Genomic DNA, 26,194 nt, shown 5'->3' on the forward strand with positions numbered 1-26,194 from the left:
ATGTGAATTAATAGAAAACTGAGTTAGAATGGTTCAAAAGTCATGGATCAAGCCAGATCTAATCTTAGCCATTGATTAGGGATTTAATCTTGGTCGTTGAATTGTCAACGAGAAAAGTATAAGAGGAGGCTTGAGGGTCACTTGGAGAACACACTGAGTTGATCAAGAATTCGATTTTTTGGGGCAGGGCTTATTGAGGAAATCGAAGGAGTGATCAGAGTTGTAGCTGAGGGGCAGTGAATGCAGTAGCAGAGAGGCAAAGATAGTACCGGGAGCATCATCATAGAAGCTGGGAGAGGGTTGATGCAGAGCTAGCTAGAGGCCACGCAGAAGCAGCCAGAGGCCACATAGAGGCAGCGAGGAGCTGCGTAGAGCCTGACGAGGGCCAACGTGGGAGACACAGAGGCTCCAGAGGTTGATGTAGAGCTAGAGAGGTTGATGCTGGGCCAAAGAGGCTGATGTTGGGCAGACACTGGGTAAGAGAGGTTGACGTTAGGCAGATGCTAGGCCATAGAGGCTGACACAGACCCTAGAGGTTGACACTGGAAGATTTCGTGGGGCAGATATCTGTCTTCGACTGAGAGGTACTACATCCAAGGGCATTCTCTGTTGGGTGAGCCATTTTTGGCACCCATATTGTATTCTAAAATTGCTTAATAATAAAACACTCAGGTAGCTGCATCAGTTTTCCCGCATTGGGTTTTTCTGGGGACATTAGTCCAAAAATAACGGTGTCACTTGTGTGCTTGTTTTCCTTCAGTTGATGATCTATATGTGTTGAGACTGTACTTGTATTTATTTTTAGTATTTACATGGTAAATAACTTGTTAATTAACAGAACAAGTAGGAAGAAATAAATCAGAAAGTACAGGAAGGATTTCTAATAGTTAGACTTAGAAATTCCAACAGAAAGTTCTCTAAGGAGAAAATTCCCCTTCTACGTGTCTTCCTTCTTTTACATTGGATTTCTGCCCGGACAAAAATTGCGCCCTTCAAGCACTACGTAGAGGCTCTGCATCACTCCCTATGCCTGTGCAAACTCACGAACTAGAAATCGTACCTCTCTGTCGTCTCACTCAGAGAGAGATTTCCTCGGATCTGCTTCCCGACAAGGACTGCACAATCCCTTCAAGGAGATTCTAATTGTTGCCAAGTGCAACTTTTGGCCTCACTGCTCAGCACTTGATCTGCTCTCCCTGTTTCAAAATCAACGCTTTGATACCATGTGAAAATTCCTACACCTTGAAGGAACCCCTACTGCAGCAAATCTGAATCTACTCCACCTACTTGATTTTAAATCCATCAAGTTATTCTTCTGAATACTGAAGCAAATTACTTTTGCAGCCTACACTAATTAATTATTTGATCTCATGAAATAGAAAATAGAGCAAAGAACAAGATACATAGGACACACTTATTTTTGGACACAATAGTTTAGGATGCTCATCTAGCAATCCTTTACAGAGAAATTACTAGGAGTGAAACCGATCCAAACCATTACCCGAAGGTTGTGGATGATAGACCTCTCATACCGGCACCTATGTCTGACAGGGGCAGACCCTCTCATTTGTAGAAGACAGAGGGAGTTGGATTCAGAATGTGGAAAGATAAACTGCAAGCCTGTGACTACCTCGAGGATCTTTACTTTCAGAAGTTATATGGTAGTGATGTCGGACCAGATTTGGGAAATGCCTCTGAGTTTCATAAACTCATTCGCATTGATGTTCTTGGTGAACCTCCGTCCGGACATATGTTTTGCAGTTTGCATGGTGAGCTCATATTTGGTTGAGCCTCACTGGATTGATGCCAAGAATCTTCTGAGATGTCTTCGGGGCACAATCTCTCATGGATTGAGATACACTGCCGGAAATATGAAACTGCATGATTATTCGAATGCTGAGTGAGCAGGCAGTGTGGAGAGCACTTCTTAGTGCTGGTTCTCTTTGGAATCTGCCTCGATATCCTGGATGAGTAGGAAGCAGAAGTCGGTGGCTTTGAGCAGCGCTAAGGCAGAATACATTGCTGCTAGCATGGCCTCCTGTGAGGCAGTCTAGTTGCAGAAGCTCTTCAGTGAGCTGTTTGTACACATGATGAATACCACTGTGATTCTCTTTGACAACCAGACGTGGGATTCAATTATAGAGGAATCCCGTATTCAATGATTGCTCCAACAGATAAACATTAGATGCTGCCTTATCTAGGATATGGTAAGTCAATGAGCAAGGAGGCTCCATCGCATTGAGACTGATGTACAGGTCGCTGACATTTTGACAAAGCCTCGGGGAAAGATAAAATCTGTGATTTTCTCGAACGACCCTTGTAAAAGGATCCTGCATGTTGCATACATTGAGCTCTGGGAACTTTGGGGGCTTGCGATTCTTACTGGAGCAACATACGACCACAAGGTGACTCACCCTCCCTTGGTGGTGCGCACTGGGACAAGATGATTTGCTCTCTTGTGTAGTAGGTTGATTAGTTCTCTTGTGAGGTCTGAATGATGTGTTCTCCATGACGATTGTGTAGTAGGATGATTAGTTCTCCTGTGAGGTTTGGATGATGTGTTCTCCATGATGATTGTGTAGCAGGATGATTAGTTCTCCTGTGAGGCCTGGATGATGTGTTCTCCATGGTGATTGTGGAACAGGATGATTCGCTCTCTTGTGGGCTAGGATGATTAGTTCTCCGTGGCATCCACTGGACAGGATGATTCGCTCTCCTGTGGACAGGATGATTAGATCTCCTGTCAAGGCATCCTACCCATGCAGTTTGGGACTCATGGGAAGTACCTCTCATTTGATCAATGAGCAGGGAAATGGAGATAGGGACCATAGTAGTACCGATGGACGCATCGTTGTATCAACCGTACTCCCTATGCTAGGGTGACCTTCATTGATCTGGGATCAATGATACTGGTCTGGGACCAGTTGTAGGAGTTGTACCCACTATGACGCTGACTTCGGGTCGGTTGAGACTGGTCTAGGACCAGTGGTACATACTCTGAGGTTGACTTCAGGTCAATGGAGGACTAGTCTGGGACTAGTGAGAGTGGTACATACTATGACGCTGACTTCAGGTCAGTTGAGACTGGTTTGGGACCAGTGGTACACTCTCTGAGACTGATGATATTGGTCTAGGACCAATAGTAGGAGTGGTACCCACTATGACGTTGACTTTGGGTTGGTTGAGACTGGTCGGGGACCAGTGGTACGCACTCTGAGATTGACTTCGGGTCGGTGGAGAATGGTATGAGACATTCTCGATCAATTCTTCTTCATGGTTCAATAGAGCAGAGCTAAGCTGAGCAGAGCAAAGCTCTGATGGCAAAGATAGTACAGTCGGATATATGGATCAGCGGATGGAGTTCTCCCTAGTTGAGATGGAGTGTTAAAATTGGCAACTAGGGCCAAACTCCATGTGGGTCATCTTATTTATGGAAGCTGATATTTTATTGGATCCCCCTCATCGAGAGGTGTAGGATTGATCTAAAGATCATCCGATTCTGACAATTATTCATGGAGTTATGAATTTATTTGCGTTATAAGACTAATTGTCAAGCTGGCCGACAACTTATGTAGGCTCAAGAAGCCCAAAGGTCATGTCTATTCAACCTCTACGTTTTAGTATAAATATAGAGGACTTGAAGTTATTTTAGAATAGACATAGACTCCTAATGTGATCTCTTGTCCACGTCTTGGGTTTTTGGAGAGAGACTAAAGAATGCGTTGGATGCCCTAGTTGCAGATGATATTCAATGCAGATATGAAGACCTATTTACACGCTGGTCATACACCGTTCATGCAGAGATATATACGCTGCTCATAGAGACATATATACACAAGTAATGGTGACAGTCACATGTAGTTCAACGCAGTCATGGTAACATCTTAACGCTTTTCATGAGGCACTTATACGCTGTCATAAAGGGGAGCCATAGTAAGCTGCAGTCAAGTAAAGGGAGGAGCCATAGTGAACCGCATTGAGCCACAATCATAAAGAGGGAAGCCGTAGGAGCCACAGTCACGAAGAAAGGAGCCACAGTAGGGTTTGACTGCACCTAGTTTGGGTTTAAGGTGCAGTCACAACCTCATGGAGCAGTGGATGGTGTCACTGCAGTGAGTTGGAGTCTTGACATTCTCGCATAAAGAATGGCAACAAAGAATGGTTGTAGTCTGGGCATGTCACTATCTCTGTCTCAACATTCTCTCCCAGCATAATACAGTCTTGGCATACCAGTCATGGAGAAGATCTAGATGGTGTCATTATAACAGTCTCAGTGATAAGTACAATGACTCAAGCACTTGTGGTTAAGTAGAAATACAATAATATGAAACCTCAGTGAAAATTGTAACTTGTTGCCTCTCGATGTGTATCATGATCCTAGAGACAATCCCAACATAAAAAGGAACGTTACCACGGTCTTAGTGGACTTATCTCTCGATAGTCCTTGTACATATATGATGAAAAGAATCCCAGAACCCTCACTGTATCGGAATAAGGTTCCACTGTTACAGTTTAGTTAAAGTATAGTAATGGAGATGAAACTTTCAGGTAGATCTCATGGATATGATAAAGAAGCAACAATGAGGATCTCAGTGATGATGTAATAGCTTCAATGGTGCAGCAATGAGGATGACCTCAGTAGCAACAGAAAGGAGGATTGATATCTTGGACTTGGAGAGGCACAGCTTGTATGGTACTGCAAATGGACGAAAGGCAGCTCTCTGATAGGTAAAGGAGTCACCTTAGAGAATCAGTTGAAGCAATATGTCTTCAACTGATCTCATGCGATATCAAAAGTCAAAATATTGACTTCTATTGTAAATGTACTATCTCTCTCACTTTCTTTGCTGAACTTTGAAGAACATAAAAGAAGAATTGATCAAGGGTTTCCCCACATTGTGGTTTGTCCCTGGCTGGCGCCACATCTTGTGTCCTCTTGTCTTGGCTTGTCTTCTGTGATTTATATTTATATTCTATCTGCAGTTTACTTTAATGCTGATGAGATTGCTAACTGCGAAAATTTAAATAAATTGCTCTAGCATAGAACATACCTAAAGTTAACATGGTATCAGAGCTGAGGTGAAGACAATGCCCAAGCAAGAGTGAAAGAGCAATCACCAAAGACAATAGGGACCGGACAAAAGGATCAATGGGTTCCACATCTCTCTTCTAAGTTCACAAAGGGTGAAGTCGAAGCAGAGCATATTATCAAAATGGCACAACGGAAGTTTTTGATGGCCCACCTAAAGATCACTTCATTAGAAGACCGAATCTCAGGGTGGAAGGAAAGGTAGATGTCTTGGTTGCTATAAGTTCGACCATCATGCGAAGGAGTGTCCAAAGGACAGGGACACATCTCTTGATGAAGATAACAATCATTTCAGGGACATCTTCAATGATCAAAGGAATGACTGGTAATGCAGGTCATCAAGGAAATGGTCGACTCTTCTAAGAAAGCAAGGAACCCGAGAATCTCTTTTATGTACTTGATCGCAAGAAGAACCTGGTGTCCATCTCGGAAATGGAAACCAAAGGTTTTAGGGTGGCACTCATCGATGGAAAGGTATGTGTTTGAAAATAGATTTTTCAAAGATGTTTTTGAGTTCAGGGTTGTATCAAGTCCATTGGGGACCATGTCCATTGACTCAGCACCGGAGGTCTGTGAGTCAGATGGTGACCGGGATGCCTGAATTCAAAAAGAGCATGAAGGTACATGTCTGAGATGTACCGAAGGAAAATCTTATAAGGGGACCATTCCCCTCATACAACGAGTCCACAGGCTTGGAACAACCCGAGGAGTTTGAGATTGAGTATCAGGAATCTCATGTATGCAGGTGGAAGAAAGCATCGCGGGCATAGTATGAGAGGATTGATAGTTGTCAGATGAAGCTGAGATTCACTAGGAGTGAAATCGATCCAAACCATTACTCGAAGGTTGTGGATGATAGACCTCTCATACCGGCACCTATGTCTGACAGGGGCAGACCCTCTCATTTGTAAAAGACAGAGGGAGTTGGATTCCGAATGTGGAAAGATAAACTGCAAGCCTGTGACTACCTCGAGGATCTTTACTTTCAGAAGTTATATGGTAGTGATGTCGGACCAGATTTGGGAAATGCCTTTGAGTTTCATAAACTCATTCGCGTCGATGTTCTTGGTGAACCTCCATCCAGACATATTTTTTGCAGTTTGCATGGTGAGCTCATATTTGGTTGAGCCTCATTGGATTGATGCCAAGAATCTTCTGAGATGTCTTCGGGGCACAATCTCTCATGGATTGAGATACACTGCCGGAAATATGAAACTGCATGATTATTCGAATGCTGAGTGAGCAGGCAGTGTGGAGAGCACTTCTCAGTGTTGGTTCTCTTTGGAATCTGCCTTGATATCCTGGATGAGCAAGAAGCAGAAGTCGGTGGCTCTGAGCACCGCCAAGGCAAAATACATTGCTGCTAGCATGGCCTCCTGTGAGGCAGTCTGGTTGCGGAAGCTCTTCAGTGAGCTATTTGTACACATGATGAATACCACTGTGATTCTCTGTGACAACCAGAGGTGGGATTCGATTATAGAGGAATCCTATATTCAGTGATTGCTCCAGCAGATAAACATCATATGCTGCCTTATCTAGGGATATGGTTAGTTGATGAGCAAGGAGGCTCCATCGCATTGAGACTAATGTATAGGTCGTTGATATTTTGACAAAGCCCCAGGGAAAGATCAAATCTGTGATTTTCCTGAACAACTTGGAGTCGTCGAGAGACCCTTGTAAAAGGGTCTTGCATGTTGCATACATTGAGCTCTGGGAGCTCTTGGGGCTTGCGGTTCTTACTGGAGCAACATATGACCACAGGGTGACTCACCCTCCCCTAGTGGTGCGCACTGGGACAAGATGATTCGCTCTCTTGTGGAGTAGGATGATTAGTTCTCCTGTGAGGTCTGGATGATGTGTTCTCCATGACGATTGTGTAGCAGGATGATTAGTTCTCGTGTGAGGTCTGGATGATGTGTTCTCCATGACGATTGTGTAGCAGGATGATTAGTTCTCCTGTGAGACCTGGATGATGTGTTCTCCATGGTGATTGTGGAACAGGATGATTCACTCTCCTGTGGGCCAGGATGATTAGTTCTCCGTGGCATCCACTGGATAGGATGATTCGCTCTCCTATGGACAGGATGATTAGTTCTCCTGTCAAGGCATCCTACCCATGCAGTCTGGGACTCATGGGAAGTACCTCTCATCTGAACAATGAGCAGGGCAATGAGGATAGGGACCATAATAGTACCGATGGATGCATCGCTGTATCAACAGTACTCCCTATGCTAGGATGACCTTCATTGATCTGGGATCAATGATACTGGTTTGGGACCAGTTGTAGGAGTTGTACCCACTATGACGCTGACTTCGAGTCGGTTGAGACTGGTCTAGGACTAGTGATACATACTCTGACACTGACTTCAGGTCAGTGGAGCATTGGTCTAGGATCAGTGAGAGTGGTACATACTATGACGCTGACTTCGGGTCGGTTGAGACTGGTCTGGGACCAGTGGTACACTCTCTGAGACTGATGATACTGGTCTGGGACTAGTAGTAGGAGTGGTACCCACTATGACACTGACTTTGGGTCGGTTGAGACTGGTCTGGGACCAGTGGTACGCACTCTAAGTTTGACTTCGGGTCAGTGGAGAATGGTATGAGACATTCTCGATCAATTCTTCTTCTTCATGGTTCAACAGAGCATAGCTCTAATGGCAAAGATAGTACAGTCGGATATATGGATCAGCGGATGGAGTTATTCCTAGTTGAGAGGGAGTGTTAAAATTGGCAGGTAGGGCCAAACTCCATGTGGGTCATCTTATTTATGGTAGTTGATATTTTTATTGGATCCCTCTCATCGAGAGGTGTAGGATTGATCTAAAGATCATCCGATTTCGACAAATATTCATGGAGTTATGAATTTATTTGCGTTATAAGACTAATTGTCAAGTCGGCCAACAACTTATGTAGGCTCAAGAAGCCCAAAGGTCATGTCTATTCAACCTCTACGTTTTAGTATAAATATAGAGGACTTGAAGTCATTATAGAATAGACATAGACTCTTAATGTGATCTCCTGTCCATGTCTTGGGTTTTTGGAGAGACACTAAAGAATACGTTGGATGCCCTAGTTGCAGATGATATTCAACGCAGATATGAAGACCTATTTACACGCTGGTCATACACTATTCATGTAGAGATATATACGCTGCTCATGGAGACATATATATGCAAGTAGTGGTGACAATTACATGCAGTTCAACGTAGTCATGGTAACATCTTAACGCTGTTCATGAGGCACTTATACGCTGTCATAAAGGGGAGCCGCAGTCAAGGCATGAAGTTGTATTAAGGAGCTGCAGTAAGCCGCAGTCAGTAAAGGGAGGAGCCACAGTGAATCGCACTAAGCCACAGTCATAAAGAGGGAAGCCACAAGAGCCACAGTCATGAAGAAAGGAGCCGTTGTAGGGTTTGACTGCACCTAGTTTGGGTTTAAGGTGCTATCACAACCTCATGGAGCAGTGGATGGTGTCACCGCAGTGAGTTGGAGTCTCGACATTCTCGCATAAAGAATGGAAACAAAGAATGGTTGTAGTCTGGGCATGTCACTATCTCTGTCTCAACATTCTCTCCCAGCATACTACAGTCTCGGCATACTAGTCATGGAGAAGATCTAGATGGTCTCATTATAATAGTCTCTGTGATAAGTACAATGACTCAAGCACTTGTGGTTAAGTAGAAGTACGGTAATATGAAACCTCAGTGAAAACTGTAACTTGTTGCCTCTCGATGGGTATCATGATCCTAGAGACAATCCCAACGTAAAAAGGAACGTTACCACGGTCTTAGTGGACTTATCTCTCAATAGTTCTTGTACATATATGATGAAAAGAAGCCCAGAAGCCTCATTGTATCGAAATAAGGTTCCACTGTTACAGTTTAGTTAAAGTACAGTCATGGAGATCAAACTTTCAGGTAGATCTCATGGATATGATAAAGAAGCAATAGTGAGGACCTCAGTGATGATGTAATAGCTTCAATGGTGCAGCAATGAGGATGACCTCAGCAACAACAGAAAGGAGGATTTATATCTTGGACTTGGAGAGGCACAACATGTATGGTACAGCAAATGGACGAAAGGCAGCTCTTTGATAGGTGAAGGAGTCACCTTAGAGAATCAGTTGAAGCAATATGTCTTCAACTGATCTCATGCGATATCAAAAGTCAAAATATTGAATTCTATTGTAAATGTACTATCTCTCTCACTTTCTTTGCTGAACTTTGAAGAACATAAAAGAAGAATTGATCAAGGGTTTCCCCACATTGGGGTTTGTCCCTGGCTGGTGCCACATCTTGTGTCCTCTTGTCTTGGCTTGTCTTTTGCGGTTTATATTTATGTTCTATCTGCGGTGTACTTTAACGCTGATGATATTGCTAACTGTGAAAATTTAAATAAATTGCTCTAGCATAGAAGATACCTAAAATTAACACGTTTCAATAGCAAAAACATATGGTTTCTCATTTATAGCAACACCAGATGAGAGGGAGTTGTAGTACAGATGTAGTAGTTGGCAGTAGTATGCAAGGATAGCAGCAACACAGATGCAACATTTGCATAATAGTGGGTGGATAGTGATGTCAGACATCAACAACAAAGAGGGAGATGATATAGAGTTAGAGTGATGCTTCAGTAGGTTGCATTACTAGAGCACATTCCTCGCTAAGAGGGAGTGTTGATTTTGGGTAGCATCGAATGTGCTTTAAGCCTCAAAATTTGCAGGGAGGCTAGGACACATGTATTCCAGAATACCCATAAATCGTTTTGGGAAATTCCACCCGGAGACAATTTTATTAAAATAATTAATTATTTTTAATCGATGCCTAAGTCTAAACTTAGGAAATTAAAATAATTAAAGGGTATTAATAAAACTATGTGTGAATCTTCTAGGAAAAGACGAAGATCGAGTCAATATGATCTGAGCCATTGATTAGAATTTAATCTGGGTCGTTGATTATTCAACGAGAAGATTATAGGATGGACTTCGATGGGCATTTGGAACATGCACTAGGCAGATACTCAGTTGCTCAAGTAGATCGATTTTCTCACCGGTTGAAGTTCGACAAGAGGAAATGGAATCAGAGGGTGAGTTGCAGGTGAGAGAGAGAGGGTATTAGCAATAGTCGAGAGTGCAGGAAACGATGGGAAGAGGCGGCGCATAAGAGGGATGTAGATCACTAGCGCAGAGGTAGTGACGCCAGAACAATGCAGAGGCAGTGACACAGGGACAACACAGAGGGTGATGCAATGTGGCTAGCATGAGGGCAACAGGTCCTCTCAGGTGTTAGAAATTCAATGTGGAGTGGAGAAATTTGTTTGTAAAATTTTTCTCAGTGATTCTTCTTCTATTCTACTATCCGTAGATTGTACATGAGATTTTGTTGAAGAATAATAAAAGAAACCCTCATCTGCTGCACCGGTTTTCCCACATTGGGTTTTTCCGGGGACAATTGTCCAAAAATAATTGTGTTAATATGTTATTGTTGTGCTAGTATTTTCCTTACATTTATTTTTCGCAATAATTAATTTGTGAAGATTGCAGTGTATGTATGTCAGTATTTTCCGTAGACCACTGCAAATAATTTGTTCAGTAAATTAACAAATAGAAGAAATATTATCAGTTGCTGAAGTAGAATTTGAAATTTTCGGATTTTCACATTCCCAACACCATACATCTCACTCCCGTCCTCTCATTATAACTTTGTTTCACACTTTTCCCATCCGGGTCCACATTTGCCCATTGGGTCCACAAGGAGTTAGCCTCCCCCTCCCCTTGTCCACACTTTGGGTCGGGCCTGGAATGATGCCCCAGAGGTTGATGCAGATAAAAAGAAAGTTACAAGCATAATTTGGTCACTTACAATATGAAATGTACCACAAAATGCAAAAAATGGCTAGCACATAAGAATTTTACACGCAGACAAAAGTCGAACATGAGGTCTACCCCTTATCATTATGGCCATCACCCTGGTTCTTAGGGCCCCTATGTGAGCCCCCTGCATCATTAAGGAACCCATGATTGTCCCAACCTTTGGTGGGCGATGAATTGCCCAACCTTAAGGGTGTATTCACTGCTGTACCATACACATCATGCGAGCCTTGAGCAGTTAAAAGAAAGAAAATTAATAAATGGAAAAAGGCATATGAAGAAGGGTGGAAAAACAAAGGCCGGGGTAACTCATGTACCACGATTGCTCCCTCTTACATCTATACACCAGTGTGTGGACTTCCCTTATCATAGCTACCCTTGTACCATGGCATGTCGCTTGGAGCCTTCCTGGTTGCCCTACTTCGTTCCACCATCATTTCACATAACACTTACCATTTGACAGATGTACCATGGACCTGTGACTCGCTTAGAGGTTGATACCACCTAATAGGGTCCTTTATTAACCTCTCTCTTGAGCTTAGTGACACCTGTGCACTCTAAAGCCCATTTGGAAGGGCATGCCACTATGAAGTGTGCACTTTTGCCCCTGATTAACAAGATTATTTACTCAATTGTTCTAATGAATTGTTGTGCTAGAAGGTGATGAGACACATTGGATCTTATATAAGATTGCAGGTGGGTCTTCATCTTGGGCTTGGCCTCCCTATACGGGTTCCAAGCCCTCTAGAGGGTCATAATGGCACTTGTAAGGTGAGCATTGAGAGCCATGGGCCTCCACCACAATAAAGCATTTATGGCCATGCCATGGGCATCTTCAGTACCCCACATTACTTGTTTGTTCCCCAACCATACAAAGATGATGATGCACTTGGACCGCATTGCCCGGCCGCCCACACATGTACACATTACACATGGCAGCTGATCCAAGGCCCAAATGAGGTGTTGTCTCATCCGGAGAGACATGGGAGGGCTTGTATCATCATTCTAGCCTTTATTGATGGAGCAACGACATGTGTGATCCAGTTGGAGACCTATGAAACCATTCATTGTGCCCCTCAGCCACTTGGGAGCACCACAAATGTTTTGATTGGAAACCAAGGGGCCACCGCCTTGGTGATCAATTTAGGAGCCCTCCTGTTTATCATGGCACAATGAGGACTTATCTTGGCCTTCCAGTGGCCCTTTACACCACTATTTTATCATTTCGACCTCACTAGGAAGGCTTATTAAGTTATTTTATATTTTTGAGCTATTTGGTGGGTTTGTCACCAATAGGATTGTTATTTTTCTCATTAAAGTTATTTTTAGGGGCTCATTAGGCTAATTAGACTAAATCAAACTCCTTATGGCTCATGTAAATAAAGGAGAGCCTCATTGTATTGGATCATCATCATTCTTGAATTAGCTCTTCTTGAGTAATTCACATTTCTTCTTGGATGACTATTGGAGACTCTTTCATGCATTTCGATATCTTTGAAGGCTAGTTCGGTTTTCTTCTTGGAGCGATTACCTTGACATTGGATTGGATATGTCTCTTGATATCTTGTAACTTGTAAGTGAATTTTGTTAAATTGCTTATGAATAATGTCTATATGTGGAAATTATGCAACTGGCTATAGTTTTCATGCCCTAATTATTGAATATCATTGTTGAAGATTCTTAGATTGTTTGTGCATGTTACTCATAGATAATGAGTAGAAGAATGTTCCTAGTAGATTGAAATCTCTTTCTTCCATGAAAATCCTATAGCTAAAATTAGTCTCTTCCCATATACCTTACCAGCAGCCATACCATTGATTTCTGTTGAATGTGCTAGCATTTTCCTCAACTTCTTGACATTGGACAAAATGTCCTAGCCACTGTTTGCTGCCTCTTCCTCTTGACTTTTTGCCTCTGCATAGAATTGCCATGGAACCCCGATCCACACAAGCTGAAGCAATCCTCACCACTCACTATTCATCCAATAACATTATCCCTTTACTCTCCAGCTGGTGCCATCACTTCTAGCCTTTAAAATTTTGTGTATTTAAAGAAGAAATGCTCGAAACCTGCGTAGCTGTCATGGAATTCTTCCCAAACAATTGTTCCTCAGCATCCTTTATTTATTTTAATAACGTCAGCTTCAGCAATGTTAGTTTCATTTGCAGCATCTCCATTTGTAAACAATTTCTTTGTATGTGTGGAGCTTATTCAGGAATTTACCTGGGAATTTGTTTGCTTTCACTAGATCTTGAATTGCAAGCTTCTTGTAACCAAAGTAGCTGCCAATAAAAACCAAGGACAGGGAAATTCCAAACCATAAAATACCAAGGCAAACATAGTCCTAAAAGGTACAGCACCAGAAAAATTCTCACCCTAATTCATGCATTCAATACAAAGAAAATGCAGAAAACGATTCCAGGAAACATGAAAGTAGTTTTCAGTGTGTTTTTTTTCATCAAGAAATCTGGATGTATACCCTTCAGAGATCCGAGAAAATCTCCCAAAATGCCCAAAAGTTGACAGAAATTCCCCCATGAGATCTAATTGATGTCGTTCTGCACAAAACCCATGTTCTGGATTTTTGAAATTCGACTTCAATTGTTCAGAAACTGTACCCGAAATCCGCTGCCTGAAAAGGGTTACAAATTTTGATTCATAGTTGAGCATCTCTGTATCATTTGTTCAACTCCCTTTACAAACATCAATTCTCCTGCTAATGTGCTCAAAAAGGACTGGAAGGTGGTTTAACTTTGCGCCTGATCGTAACTCAGATGTCTCAATTAATAAAGACTAAGTATCATCACTGGGATTGAGCTAGGAATGGTCTTTACATGGTAAGAATTATTTGGAGGCCTGCTCCAATTCCTTTCAACAACCATTCCAAAGAGTGCTAGAGGGAAAGAAATAAATGCCATCATTACATGAATACAGTCCTTCGCTCACATAACCAGATATAAATGGAGTATAGGCCATCCCGATTTCATTACAAACATCTTTTTTTATAGTAGTTATCATTCTCGTGGAGAAGATAGACGTTGTGCATCTGAGACATGCCACTTAACAACCTTGCTGCCACCTTTAACCCTGCGCTGTCATTGAAACCACCAGCGGATTTCGGAGGGGGTCTCTACTGGTAAATGGTTTTGGACCTGGGGGGTCCGAAATGCACTGGAATATGTCATGTGGAAAAGTGGTTTATTTTTCAAAACAAGACTTCGGACCCCCCTAGCTGTTAAAGCTCGGATGACCTTGGGGGGTCCGAAGTGAAATGAAAGCCGCTGAACTTATAAGAGCTAATATTGACCATTAAAAACTGCTCCATATTTATCCCATGTGTTATTGTATTTCAATATTTGTAAAGGTGTGCTCCTCCCTTGCTTTGATTAGTATAGGACTTATGATTAAAAATACAACTTTTATTTTAAAGAGATATTTATATAAAAATATTCAAATATAATTTTATAAAAATATCATGGTACTTTAAAATTAAAAAATTATAAATCATTCAAAAGTATTTAATCAACATTTATCTTAGCATTTGGCCAAGAAAGAAATTGGCAATTTATCACTGAAAATTTGTAATTTTCAGTGTACCAAAATATGTTACAACATCGCCACAGTTAAAGCGCTTGACTTTTCTCAATGTTAATCAAGGTTGTCATTGATGTCAATATGGCATTGTTAGAGATGGCAAATATTCTTGTGATACATGAATAACCTTGTTTCCCTAACCTCATGCAAACGCTAGAGAAAACCCTAAGCATGAGATGATGTAAATTCCCTAGCTATATATCTCTATCTATATGATGACAAGCCCTAAATAGTCAATGCATGATCTAATGATACATGATCAATTGTTGATGCATGATCTAATGATGAATGAAGAAACCCTTACCATGAAACCCTTCTACTCATTGATGAAAGTCCTTGTCCTTATATGATGCATGAATAAATTTTGATTGGCAAATAGGATGACCTAAGCCCTAGCCGTGTTGGATGATGCCTTAATGAAGGAACCTTTACCTTAAATGCCAAAGACATAAAATTTTATAGGCTGCCATGATGACAGTTTCACAAAATTAATTTTATTGAGAATATTTTTCTCTTTCCAATGAGCTGTCACTCGCCCTCTAACTCCTTATAGATTGAGAGAAAACGAATTTACAAGTCAGAATAATGTATTTTCTTTTTTAGCTGACCAAAGCCTACCTGTATGTGTCAGCCTCACTACCAAGAGACATGTCTCTTTGTCAAAAGTCAAAATCAGTATAAATATAAGTCCGTACTCCCCATTTTGACTATCAGAATTCAGTTGAGACAACCAGAGTTATAGTACAGAACACAGAGACAAAAAGAAATCGCAGAACAAGGAGACAAGGATGAATTTATTAAGGAATTTTCTGTGCATTAATTTCTGAATTCCAGCCTCTGTAACATCTGCAATTTCGGCCCTGTGGCCACTGTAATTTCGGCCTATTTCAGGCCTGAAATTTCGGCCCTCTAGCCACTGCAATTTCGACCTTTTTGAGGCTCGAACAGCCACCTGTGGAGAGGCTCATCTGCATCTATGGACAGTAACCTGTGGTAAAACAAGACTCAGACCTCAGTACCTCAGACCTGTTAGAAGGTTGATCTGTGGAAAAGACTTGCGACTGTGACAAATTCATCATTTGGAGATCAGTGTTCTGAGGACATACTACCTTTGCAGTAGATCTGTTGTGACAGTGACATTTGTGAAGCTTGGATTACCTTAAGGAAAAACATCTCAGACCTATGACTGCATTTTTGAGCCTGTGGAGATCTTTGGAGCAGTTTGTGATTGAAGATATTTGGATGATGTCTTGAAGTAGTATTGGAAGTCTTTGAAACAATTGAAGGCCCCTTGTTGAAGCAGTCTTTGAAGACATGTTAAAGACTTGTTCAAACATCATTAGAGCAGTTTGAAGTCTTGACATTAAGAAGTTTTGAGGCATCTTAATCTTGACTGTGGAGACAATTAAATTCAGATTATAAAAGCATAAAAAATTGGACTTGGGCAATTCGTTTGTGGCTACTTGGAGTCTTGAGACAGTTCTTTTGGAATAGCATCAGTTGGATTTGACACACAGAATTCTTTGTAACAGTATTGTTGAAGTTTTGAGAAGCAAACATCAAGGACAGTAAGCTAGGTACCTTACCTCACCTCAGTCTCAAGCTCGGACTACATTGCAGACTTGTGCAAAGGAGCTCGGACCAGTGATAGTTATCACTACAGCTAGGATACCACAGTGACCTGTGGAACTGCAGACTTTGGAGCAGTATTTGCTAGGCCTGTGGAAGGATAAGTAAGGAGGCTTGAAACCACATTAACATAAACTCTCAAACCTGTGGTTATTCAACCCTTGAAGACTTGAAGAACATAAGGTTTGAGCATCCCTTGAGGAATATTAATTGAACCCTTTTAGAGCAGCCTTTGAGAAGAATTATTGAACGCTGTTGGAGTAGACTTGGAGCAGTTTTGGACAGACCCCTGTAGACTTGAAGACATCTTGTTGGGAAGCAGTGTAGAAGCTGATCTTTGAGACACCCTTGGAGACCATGATACATTATTGAAGCCATCATGAGGTGACCTTGAAGCTTCTCTTTGGGTACCATGGAGAGTTGCGGAGACACCTTCATGAGAAGACAAAGTTGTCATTGATGAGCTAAGTGCTTTGGAGATCAATTAAGGGCAGTGTTAGCAAAGATATTATGAAGGCTTATTGCAGAGGATATTGGAAGCCTTGCAGAACTGTTAAACTTATCTCGACGAATTGAAGCAGTGGGTTGGAGCCCTAGAGGATAGGAGTCCTCAAGAAAACTAGGTTGGAGCTTGTACTGGAGATAGGGTTGGAGCCCTAGAGGTTGGTGCCTCAAAGTGACAAGTTTGGAGCCTTGTGAAGTCCAAGTTAGTGCTTAGAAAAGTACAGGTTGGTGCCTGAAAGGATTGAAGATTGGTGTCTTCATCTAGGGTTGGAGCCCTACACTATTATTGTACTCGATATATCTGATTAATAAAATTATTTATTCTATCATTGTTCATTTTGTGTTCTAATTATAAGTGATCTAATTGGTAAAAATAACAATTGAAAAGAAATACTGATTCACCCCCGTCTCATTATTTCCAGCACTCAAGTCCTTCTTTTGCTTACCCTTCATTCGCGATGCAAATTCCATGCAATCATCTGAAGCCTTCTTCTTCGGATGAAGATCCTTATCTTACAACTCTTCCTGAATGGAGTCATCCCACAACCTATCCCAGTCTAGCAGCGTCTCTTCGGTAATGATCCCTTTGATGAAGGGCTTCCAATCCTCGGTGAACCCTTTCAAATCAATCCTTACCATATCTCCATCTGAGGTAGACACACTGATGGCAACAATCTCATCTTTGACCTCAGACAATCTTGTCAGATACGAGGTCATGCTTTCACCCTTTATCATCTTGGTGGACTTCAACTTATCCTCCAATACCAATACCCGGTTCTCGTTCTTATTCTGGAACAAATTCTGAAGAGCCATCCACATCTCATGTGCATTGTTCTTCCCGAAAAAATGAGGTATTAGGGCATCCTTCACACCATCTAGGATGATCAATCTCGTCCTCGCATCCAAATATTCATATATTTCCAGCTCCTTAGGGTCGGTTGGCTTCTTGATATCTTTCTCGGCGAACTCCCAGAGTCTATTGACCTGCAAGACCAACTTGATCCTTTCTTTCCAAGGACTATAGTTGGACAACCCCTCCAGCCTATCCTCATACTGGAGACAGGTTGGAGGGGTTGTCCAACTATAGTCCTCCTGAGGTAGACACACTGATGGCAACAATCTCATCTTTGACCTCAGATAATCTCGTCAGATATGAGGTCACTCTTTCACCCTTTATCGTCTTGGTGGACTTCAACTTATCCTCCAATATCAATACCCGGTTTTCGTTCTTATTTTGGAACAAATTTTGTAGAGCCATCCACATCTCATGTGCATTGTTCTTCCCGGACAAATGAGGTATTAGGGCATCCTTCACACCATCTAGGATGATCAATCTCGTCCTCGCATCCAAATATTCATATATTTCTAGCTCCTTAGGGTCGGTTGGCTTCTTGATCTCCTTCTCGGCGAACTCCTAGAGTCCGTTGATCTGCAAGACCAACTTGATCCTTTCTTTCCAAGGACTATAGTTGGACAACCCCTCCAACCTGTCCTCATACTGGAGACCTGCCTGCAACTTCGACATTGTAGTGACCCCTTCACTTACAATGTGACCAACTCCCTCTCACGCTGTACTTCGCTGTGCACAACTCTGCGTTACTTACTTCCAAAGTAGCTCAAACACCCTTTGATTCCATGTTGAATTTCCACGACCTTGGGTCTAGGTTAGAGTCTTAAAATCACTGACGCTGTCAAACCAAGAATCTCAACCATAAACTACTTTGCACAGCGGAAATATAAAGCAGTAAATCACATATGGACAATATACACAGTTTTAAAGAAAATTGTACAATATGTACAATCCTAATCTTCGTTATATTAAACCAAATATGAATAATACAACAGTATATGGTATACAAGATACAATGACAAACTTCGTTGTTGTGCAACTTCGATGTCGTATCGTGTCCTGTCGATCCTTTGCTCCCATACTGCTCACTAGTAGTGCCTTAGTCGATCTAGACATCTAGACATCGAGACTCCAGGTGGGCTGCCTCCTATCACTATTGCAAGTCACATTTGCTACAATGAACACGGGCTCATCAAATTGCTCTCTGGGTAGGCCTAGTTCCCGAGCTCCAATCTGCCTTCTAGTAGCTTCTTTCGTCAATCAAAGAGCTACTCTTTAGCCTGCAATACTTCACCCAAGCACGCACCAACAACGTCCTTCTTGTCTACTGCTCTAGGGCTTCTTTGGGTAGCCAACATGCTGCCCTCCAACAGACCTATGACACCTAATCCACTCACTGCTGATTTTGTTCCTAGTATGACATTTCACCATGTTACACCGGACAAATCCCTCTTGTGGACAAGAGCGTCTCCCTAGATTCTTGACGAAAACTAGAAACAAGTAAGACAATTGAATTGGCTCTTTCCCTAAGTTGGACTTGTTTGAATTATAAGAATTAAGGCTAATGGATGAGCCTCTTACCTATTTCACGAAATGTTGGATGGAGATCCCTTATGTAACTTGATGTAGCTCCTCAATGCTTGATAAGACCTGCAATCATAGACCATAAAAGGATCAAAAGCACATGCAATATAATAATCCAAACAAACTTAGCCTAATGATCAAGGAAATTAGGAATTAAGTTTGCCTTAATAAACATTATAAACAATTATAAACCATTTACCATTCCAATAAGAAAAATGAATGGGAGAAAGCATTCATTCGTATTGATCAAAGATAAAGAGGAGGCTTACAACCTTCGCCTTGATGCTGTGAGGTCCCTCCCAAATGCCTTCAATCTCCTCCTTAGTTGACAAGCTTTCCAATCCCTCTACCCTCTAGTCATTTTATAAGCTAAGAGGAAGAAGTTTCAGATCCAAGAGAGGAGGATGAGACTCTTTAATTGAGGGATTAGGTTTCCATGAGAAAAGGGATTAAGATGCATCATTTGAGGTTATAGTTCGAATAATCATCACTTAGAAGCTTTCAGTTGGGAAATATTCGACCAACTATGTTTCTAGAATGTACTTTTTATTTTTACTTTCTTGAATTCACCTATGCGGGTTTATAGTGGCAGACAGAGTGCATCTCTGCACTGTTCTCAGAGTTAATTCTAGCAAATGTGCGGGAAAAGCTAGAAAAATCAGCATAGGTGAAACTCAATAAGGCATGACAACTATTTTCCCCAAATTTATCATCTGCTTCAAGATATTTTTGGTTGCTTGACTTCTAAGGGAGTTCATTCAAAGATGTTCACGGATGGTAAAAAGACAAACTGATCAAGTGTCATGGGAACAAATTGATATGTAACACACCACCTCGGAATGTCATACACATATCATCAACAGGTTGCAATAAACATGATCCAATCCGGTCAATGCACTTGACCCAATACACCTCCACAAATACTGTTGTTCACCACGCTCGTTTGCTGCACTCTGCAATTCTGGTTAGGGCATCAACCTTCAGCCCTTCTCCTCCACGCAATCAACAAAACAAGCCCTCTAAGGTTGTGGTTCACCAAGGGAGAAGCCCTCCACTCCTATGCTGCCTCTTTGTGCTTTGTTTAACACCAAACACAACACCTAAGGACAACGTAGTTGCTAGCTATGGCCTGCGGCATAGCACAACAACTGTTGTAGGCTTATTGTCTCCTCCAAAACACTAGCAAACTGCCTCCTAAACAACGTAGACAACTCCTTGTCTCCTCAGCCCAAACAATCCTTCAATTTGGCCCTAAACTGCACTTAAGACAACCCTGTTTAGCCCTAAACACATCCGCTGCACCTATAGCAACTCGTCCTTCTCCCATGCTGTCCTGTAGCAGTTGTACCATGCTGTCCTTAAGTCTCCTTGTCCTCCTAATCCACTGCGACTTCCTCCACGAAATTTCAGAACTCTTTATGAGATGTATTGCCCACACTTGGATGATCAAAATGACTCTAATACACCTTGTATTTATACACATACAAGGGCTCCAACGAATCTTGAAGAGACACATCTATTGGAGTTGTTTTACACCAAGCCTACATGACTTGGTAACCAATAATTACCTTGTCAACTTCAAAAATTCATTTCTTTCTAATGACAACTTGGATTTGGACGATTCTCGATGCGTTAGAATCATATCACTGAGCACTGTCATCGTCATCCATCACATGTCACAAATCCTTCATGGTTTTGGCCCAAACATCGATGGGTGAAAAACCCCACACTTGGGTTCCAAGCCCACAAGCTTCCCTTGTGGTGCTTTTCCCTCCAAACCCTGAACCCTAGGGCTTGGAGTACCTCCCAAGCTACACAAATCAACAGTTTCTCATCGCAGAATTTGGTTAAGTCTCAAGGGTTTATGTCTATGTGTATTCCCCTTCTAAGGGTTGAATTTGTAATATCTTGATGTAATACTATTTTTGGGTGAATGATTATTCATATTTAGACTCCATTGCTAAAAATATTTTTAGAGGGTGCAAAAATAATTAATCCCATCTTGAGTCTTTTTAATTTTAATTTCTGGGAAAAATAAAATTAAAATTAAACCAGAAATTATCCAAAAAATAAAATGAAGGGAAAATTAATTACCCTCCAAGTGGAAAATCATCAAAATTAATAAAAAATTCATTGTTCCAAAAAAAATCAATTTTATGAGGTCCTCTAGCAAGGGAAAAGTCAATGTTCTAAAAGAAAATGACCCTTTGGACCATGGTGGTTGATGACTCTAGGTTCTTGGTCTATCTCAACTTGAATTTGTTAGTGGAAGAGTTTGACTGGGTTTTCCTCTATATAGGGGTTTTAGCCTTGGCTGACTGCCTACTCTTGGTGTCCCTGATCTTCACGTTTTTGCTTTGATGAGAAGAAGATAAAAGAAGAATATAAAGAAGTTAATAAGAACATAATAATATCACAAGTAATTATCAACCTAAGAAAATCTTTTTGCCTTTCCGATTTTCTGACATGGTATCAGGGCTAAGGTGAAGAAGAAGGAAAAAGGCACACTGAAGATCTATTGAAGAAAAGGGGACAAACAAAAGTCATTAAGGAAATGGACTATATAAGAAGAGAAGCCTACTGTCTACAGGAACTATGTCAACTTCAATGAAGGGAGAAAACAAGCTAGAAGGAGGTTCCAAATATAGGACATGGAAAAAGAGGATAGATCTTATCCTAAAAAAAAAGAGTTTTTGAATCTTGTTCAAGGAAAATTCAAGAAGCTTATTGATGAAGCAGAGAAAGAGAAGTTTAGAGAAACCGAAATCTTGGCCATGAACCTAATAGTGGATGGAGTAAAGGACAACCTAATTCCATACATATCCAACATAGATTCCGCTCAAGAAATGTATGAGGCTCTCTCCAAATTATTCACCATCAAGAACATTGGTCAAATAGCAAGCCTCAAGAATGAATTAAGAACTATTAAGATGACGAAAGACGATACTGTATCATCCTACTTTATAAGGATATCTAGAATCAGAGATGAACTCCAAGCAATAGATGAAGTTGTACTAGAAAAAGAGCTCGTAATTACTGCTCTTCTAGGACTACCAAAATCTTGGAGTGCTTTTGCATCAAGAATTAACAGTTGGAAGGATACTCCAACATTTGAACAAATGTGGAATGCATGCAGTCAAGAAGAAGCTTGAATATCATTAGTAAACAACAAGAAGGAAGATGAAGAAGAAAATACCTCTAATGCCTATTCTGCTCATCACAAGAAAAAAGGAACCTTCAAGAAGTTCAAAGGACCAAAGAAGAAAGTTGACCTATCCAAAATTGAATGTTACAACTGTCATAAGATGGGTCATTACAAGAATCAATGTCCTGAGAATCCGAGAGTGGATAGCTCATGATTGAGCCGATACAAGCAAAATGATATTGGTGATGATGGAAAACTTTCTGTTTATTAACGTTGAATGTTCTGTTTATTGCTTTATTGGATATTGAATATTTGCAAGGAAAAAGAACAAGTTTAAGTTGGGAAACTGATATCTGATATGTGCAAATTTTGGTGCTATTTTTTTTTGGTTTTATTGGTATTTTAATACATTTTAAAAGAAAACATTTACAATTTTGATTATTAATAAATCTAGAAATGTTAAAAAATACAATCAATTGCAAGTTAAATATTATAACTTGATGAAAATAAAATTGAAAAGTGAGGTCACCAAAAATTTGTATAAAATTTTAAGGGGAGGATGTTGAGGTTCAACAGGTTCATCACATTATTTGACTTTTATCTATGAAACAACAAGAAGTGAATATTTTGATAATAGGGTTTGAAAATTAATTTTTCTGTCTTGATGAATCTGTACTTGGATAGAATGAAAATTTTTACACGTACAATGAAGCAACATACTTTAGTTCTATAGTAATGATCCCAGGGGCCTGGAGAATCTAAACTAGGATCAATTTATACAGTTTCACCAAATCTAGTATTGAACTCCACTATTAGCACTGTATTGAAGTTACACAACTCATTGGCATGAAAGGGGAGAAAATATTAACAGAAGGGAATTGTGTTGTTTTGAGGAATTACAGCATATCACCATCATATAGCGAGCCTTCATTCAGCTATTCTTTTCTATTAATTCCATTACTCAAGAACTTGGGACAGATGAGTGATACCCTCAGTAGAACAAAATAGCACAATCATACATGGACCATACAGTAAATATACACCATCAAGACCTCATCGAGAAGAAATAACCACTGGGCATCCATTATGTAAGTGAATTTCTGAGCAATATCAAGATATATATATATATATATATCGAGAGAGAGAGAGAGAGAGAGAGAGAGAGAGAGAGAGAGAGAGACGTATTGCAACAATTTTTTCATTGGCTGGTTTATAGCTTATTTTCTCTGGATCTTAATTCTTGCATAGGATTCCGTATTAACATACCTTATCTGAGTTCTTTCTCCCATATGTTTATGAGAAACAAATGAAAATGTTGAGATGCCCATATCAAAGAGAATGTGAAGTTTGATTTCATTTACATGTATCAAAGTGAATTTGAAATGGAAGAAATCGATGCCTTCAAGCTCATGCATATACGACTTGTGCCACCAAGTGGTAAAAGAAAACATACTGGAGGGTCCGACTGTTAAGAGGAAAGAACAAACCCTTAAAATATATCCAAGGAAAGAACTAAAAGGAGGCCTCACTGACAGTTTGTTTTTCAATTTCTATTTTGTTAACAGGTGAATAGTTCAGGAGTAATGCCGATAATCTTTTCAACTTCATCATTGGCCCTTCCAGGAACTTTAGCACGTTTTACTGGTCTTGCTGTTCTGAAAAATGCTGCCACTGCTTTAGCTCCTGGAGGTATAGTCTGCCAAATTTAATCACTCAAGTTTTTTTTGGGTTCTCTTGCATCTTGTTATTGTAGTTCTGTTCAAAATTATTATGCCTTTTTTAAAAATCAAATTACTCATTTTGAGATTAGAACATGATTTTATTCATCAAATACCTGGCGAGTTGTCATGAATTGTTTGTAGGCTAAATGTTTAAATTGGAAAAGGGTGTTGTATTTTTTTAAGCCATGGCACATTTAACATTATGGAAAGATAAAGATGAAACGTGTAGGCTATGATATCACCACTCTATCGTCCACCAAGTGTTTTGTACTACATTAATCCTCATGTTGAACAGAGAGACTATGTTCATGCCACTAATATTATTTACCTTGTTACAGGTCCATTATATCTCCCAACAAATGTGCTGCTTATTGCATTTTTCAATTACTATTATACTTTCCTTCAGCTAGATCCTGATGATGTTAGTGAACAGTTAAAGCGCCAAGGTGCCTCCATTGCTTCAATTCGTCCTGGGAAAACCACTGCAATGTTCCTACAAAATGTAAGCAGCGTAAGAAACTTGTAGAGATAAAATTGTCACTCTAGTAGGTCTTCAAGGTTCATTAGAACATGTGCTCCAGATTGAAAAGAATACTTGCCTTTCTCATTTCAAATGATACGATCTGCTCAACATAATACAATATAGCTATATCAAAAAAGCGATAAAATGTCTTCTTTTTATGTTAGAAAAGTAATAGCATAATTTAAAAATTATATATATGCAGTCAGTGCAATGTAAAATTTGTGATATCTGGGAGAAATTAACGTATTGTCTTGTGGCTTTGACTTTTGACAATGTCTTATCCAAGAACACTGATTCAAACATTGTTCTTCAGGTGCTTGCCCGCATATCTGTCTTGGGCTCTGCTTTTCTGGCAGTAATGGCAGCAGGCCCTGCTGTAGTTGAACAAGTGACACACCTGACTGCATTTCGTGGGTTTGCTGGCACATCTGTTCTCATCCTTGTTGGTTGTGCTACGGATACAGCACGAAAAGTTCAGGCTGAAATAATATCGCAAAAGTACAAGAATATAGAGTTCTATAACATTGATGATGATGGTGGGTTCAGATAATCTGCAACATGAATTTTGAAGATAATTTTCTGTGATTTTTTCCAACTGTAAAATAATGCTAACATTTCAGGGTTTCAAAATATTATTTTCACTTTGAATTTATATGGGGAAAGGGTAGCTGATAGTCTCAAAATATAGTCTAATTGTAATCTTAAGATAGCAAAGGCCAATATTTGGTTTATGATGTAAAAGGTTTTAAGTGTTATTATCTACATTAGCGTTGACAGGAATCTCACATTGTAAATTAATGTATATTATTTTTGACGACTCTGCCTGACTAGTTTCATAGAAACTGTTGATGCATTTCTTAAATTGCAGAAAGTTCTGAAGTCACCAGTCCCATTTTAATGGACAGAAAATTTGATAATTTACCAACGTAGCTAGTTGTGGGGTTAAGTGTGTATGGATGTGCAGAAACACATCATCATAAACAATATACCTTAGATCTTATGTAAACTTAGCAACATAGATTGAAATTGATACCTTTGTACTAACCATTGTAGCATGTTTGTTGCCCAAGGATCTGTTTGTTTCATGACTATTTATTTGGAAGAATTGTATGTTAATGTCTTGGAAATATCTGTTGGTAAAATGCATTTATTCTAAACTGACAGCTAATATAAGCAATGTATAAATTGATAGCAGGTCATTTTGGCAGGGTGTTAATACTAGTAAACTAGTGAGGCAACAAACTCTTCAAAAGGAAATCAGAAAGCAAGGTCAGTATGGGAAAGCAGGGACAAAATTTTAAATGTGAATCTTGCATGTCAATATAAATAGCAATCAAATCATACCCAGGTTTCTTTAAAATTAGTTTGTTGGAACTGTAGAGGTTACCCATGGAGACGAGGACCAGGGTTGGAGCCTATTGCGGAAGATAGAGACATAATTTGCCTCATAGAAACACATGAGCATGAAGGGTGCAAGACACCTCTGTTTGAAGGATACTGGAAGATGGCAGTGTGGAACAAGGCAGCAGGGAATGGCAAAGGGCACAGGGGTATCATGGTTTTAGTAAGGGAGAAAGAAGTTCGTCTCATTCAGTTAGAAAAAGAAGACTCAAAATAAGGAATTCATTTGGTTTAAATTATCAGAAAATGGAAACCACATCAGAATTGCAGCATGCTATTTTG

General features: G+C 40.3%; 1 protein-coding gene across 1 annotated transcript in view; it reads left to right on the forward strand.

Annotated features, from left to right (window-relative positions):
- Positions 1-25,420, forward strand: part of LOC149244300 (preprotein translocase subunit SCY1, chloroplastic-like) — a 245,387-nt gene extending 219,967 nt beyond the window's left edge. The window contains exons 6-8 of the mRNA XM_089374790.1: positions 23,833-23,956; positions 24,327-24,490; positions 24,825-25,420. Of these exons, the coding sequence (XP_089230916.1) occupies positions 23,833-23,956; positions 24,327-24,490; positions 24,825-25,061 (525 nt within the window). The 3' untranslated portion in view covers positions 25,062-25,420. The remainder of the gene's footprint in view (positions 1-23,832; positions 23,957-24,326; positions 24,491-24,824) is intronic.
- The last annotated feature ends 774 nt before the right edge of the window (positions 25,421-26,194 follow it).

Source organism: Pinus tabuliformis, chromosome 8 (assembly GCF_031772625.1).
Source record: "Pinus tabuliformis cultivar Carrire ecotype Pingquan chromosome 8, CPIR1, whole genome shotgun sequence".
NCBI classification, from domain to species: domain Eukaryota; kingdom Viridiplantae; phylum Streptophyta; class Pinopsida; order Pinales; family Pinaceae; genus Pinus; species Pinus tabuliformis.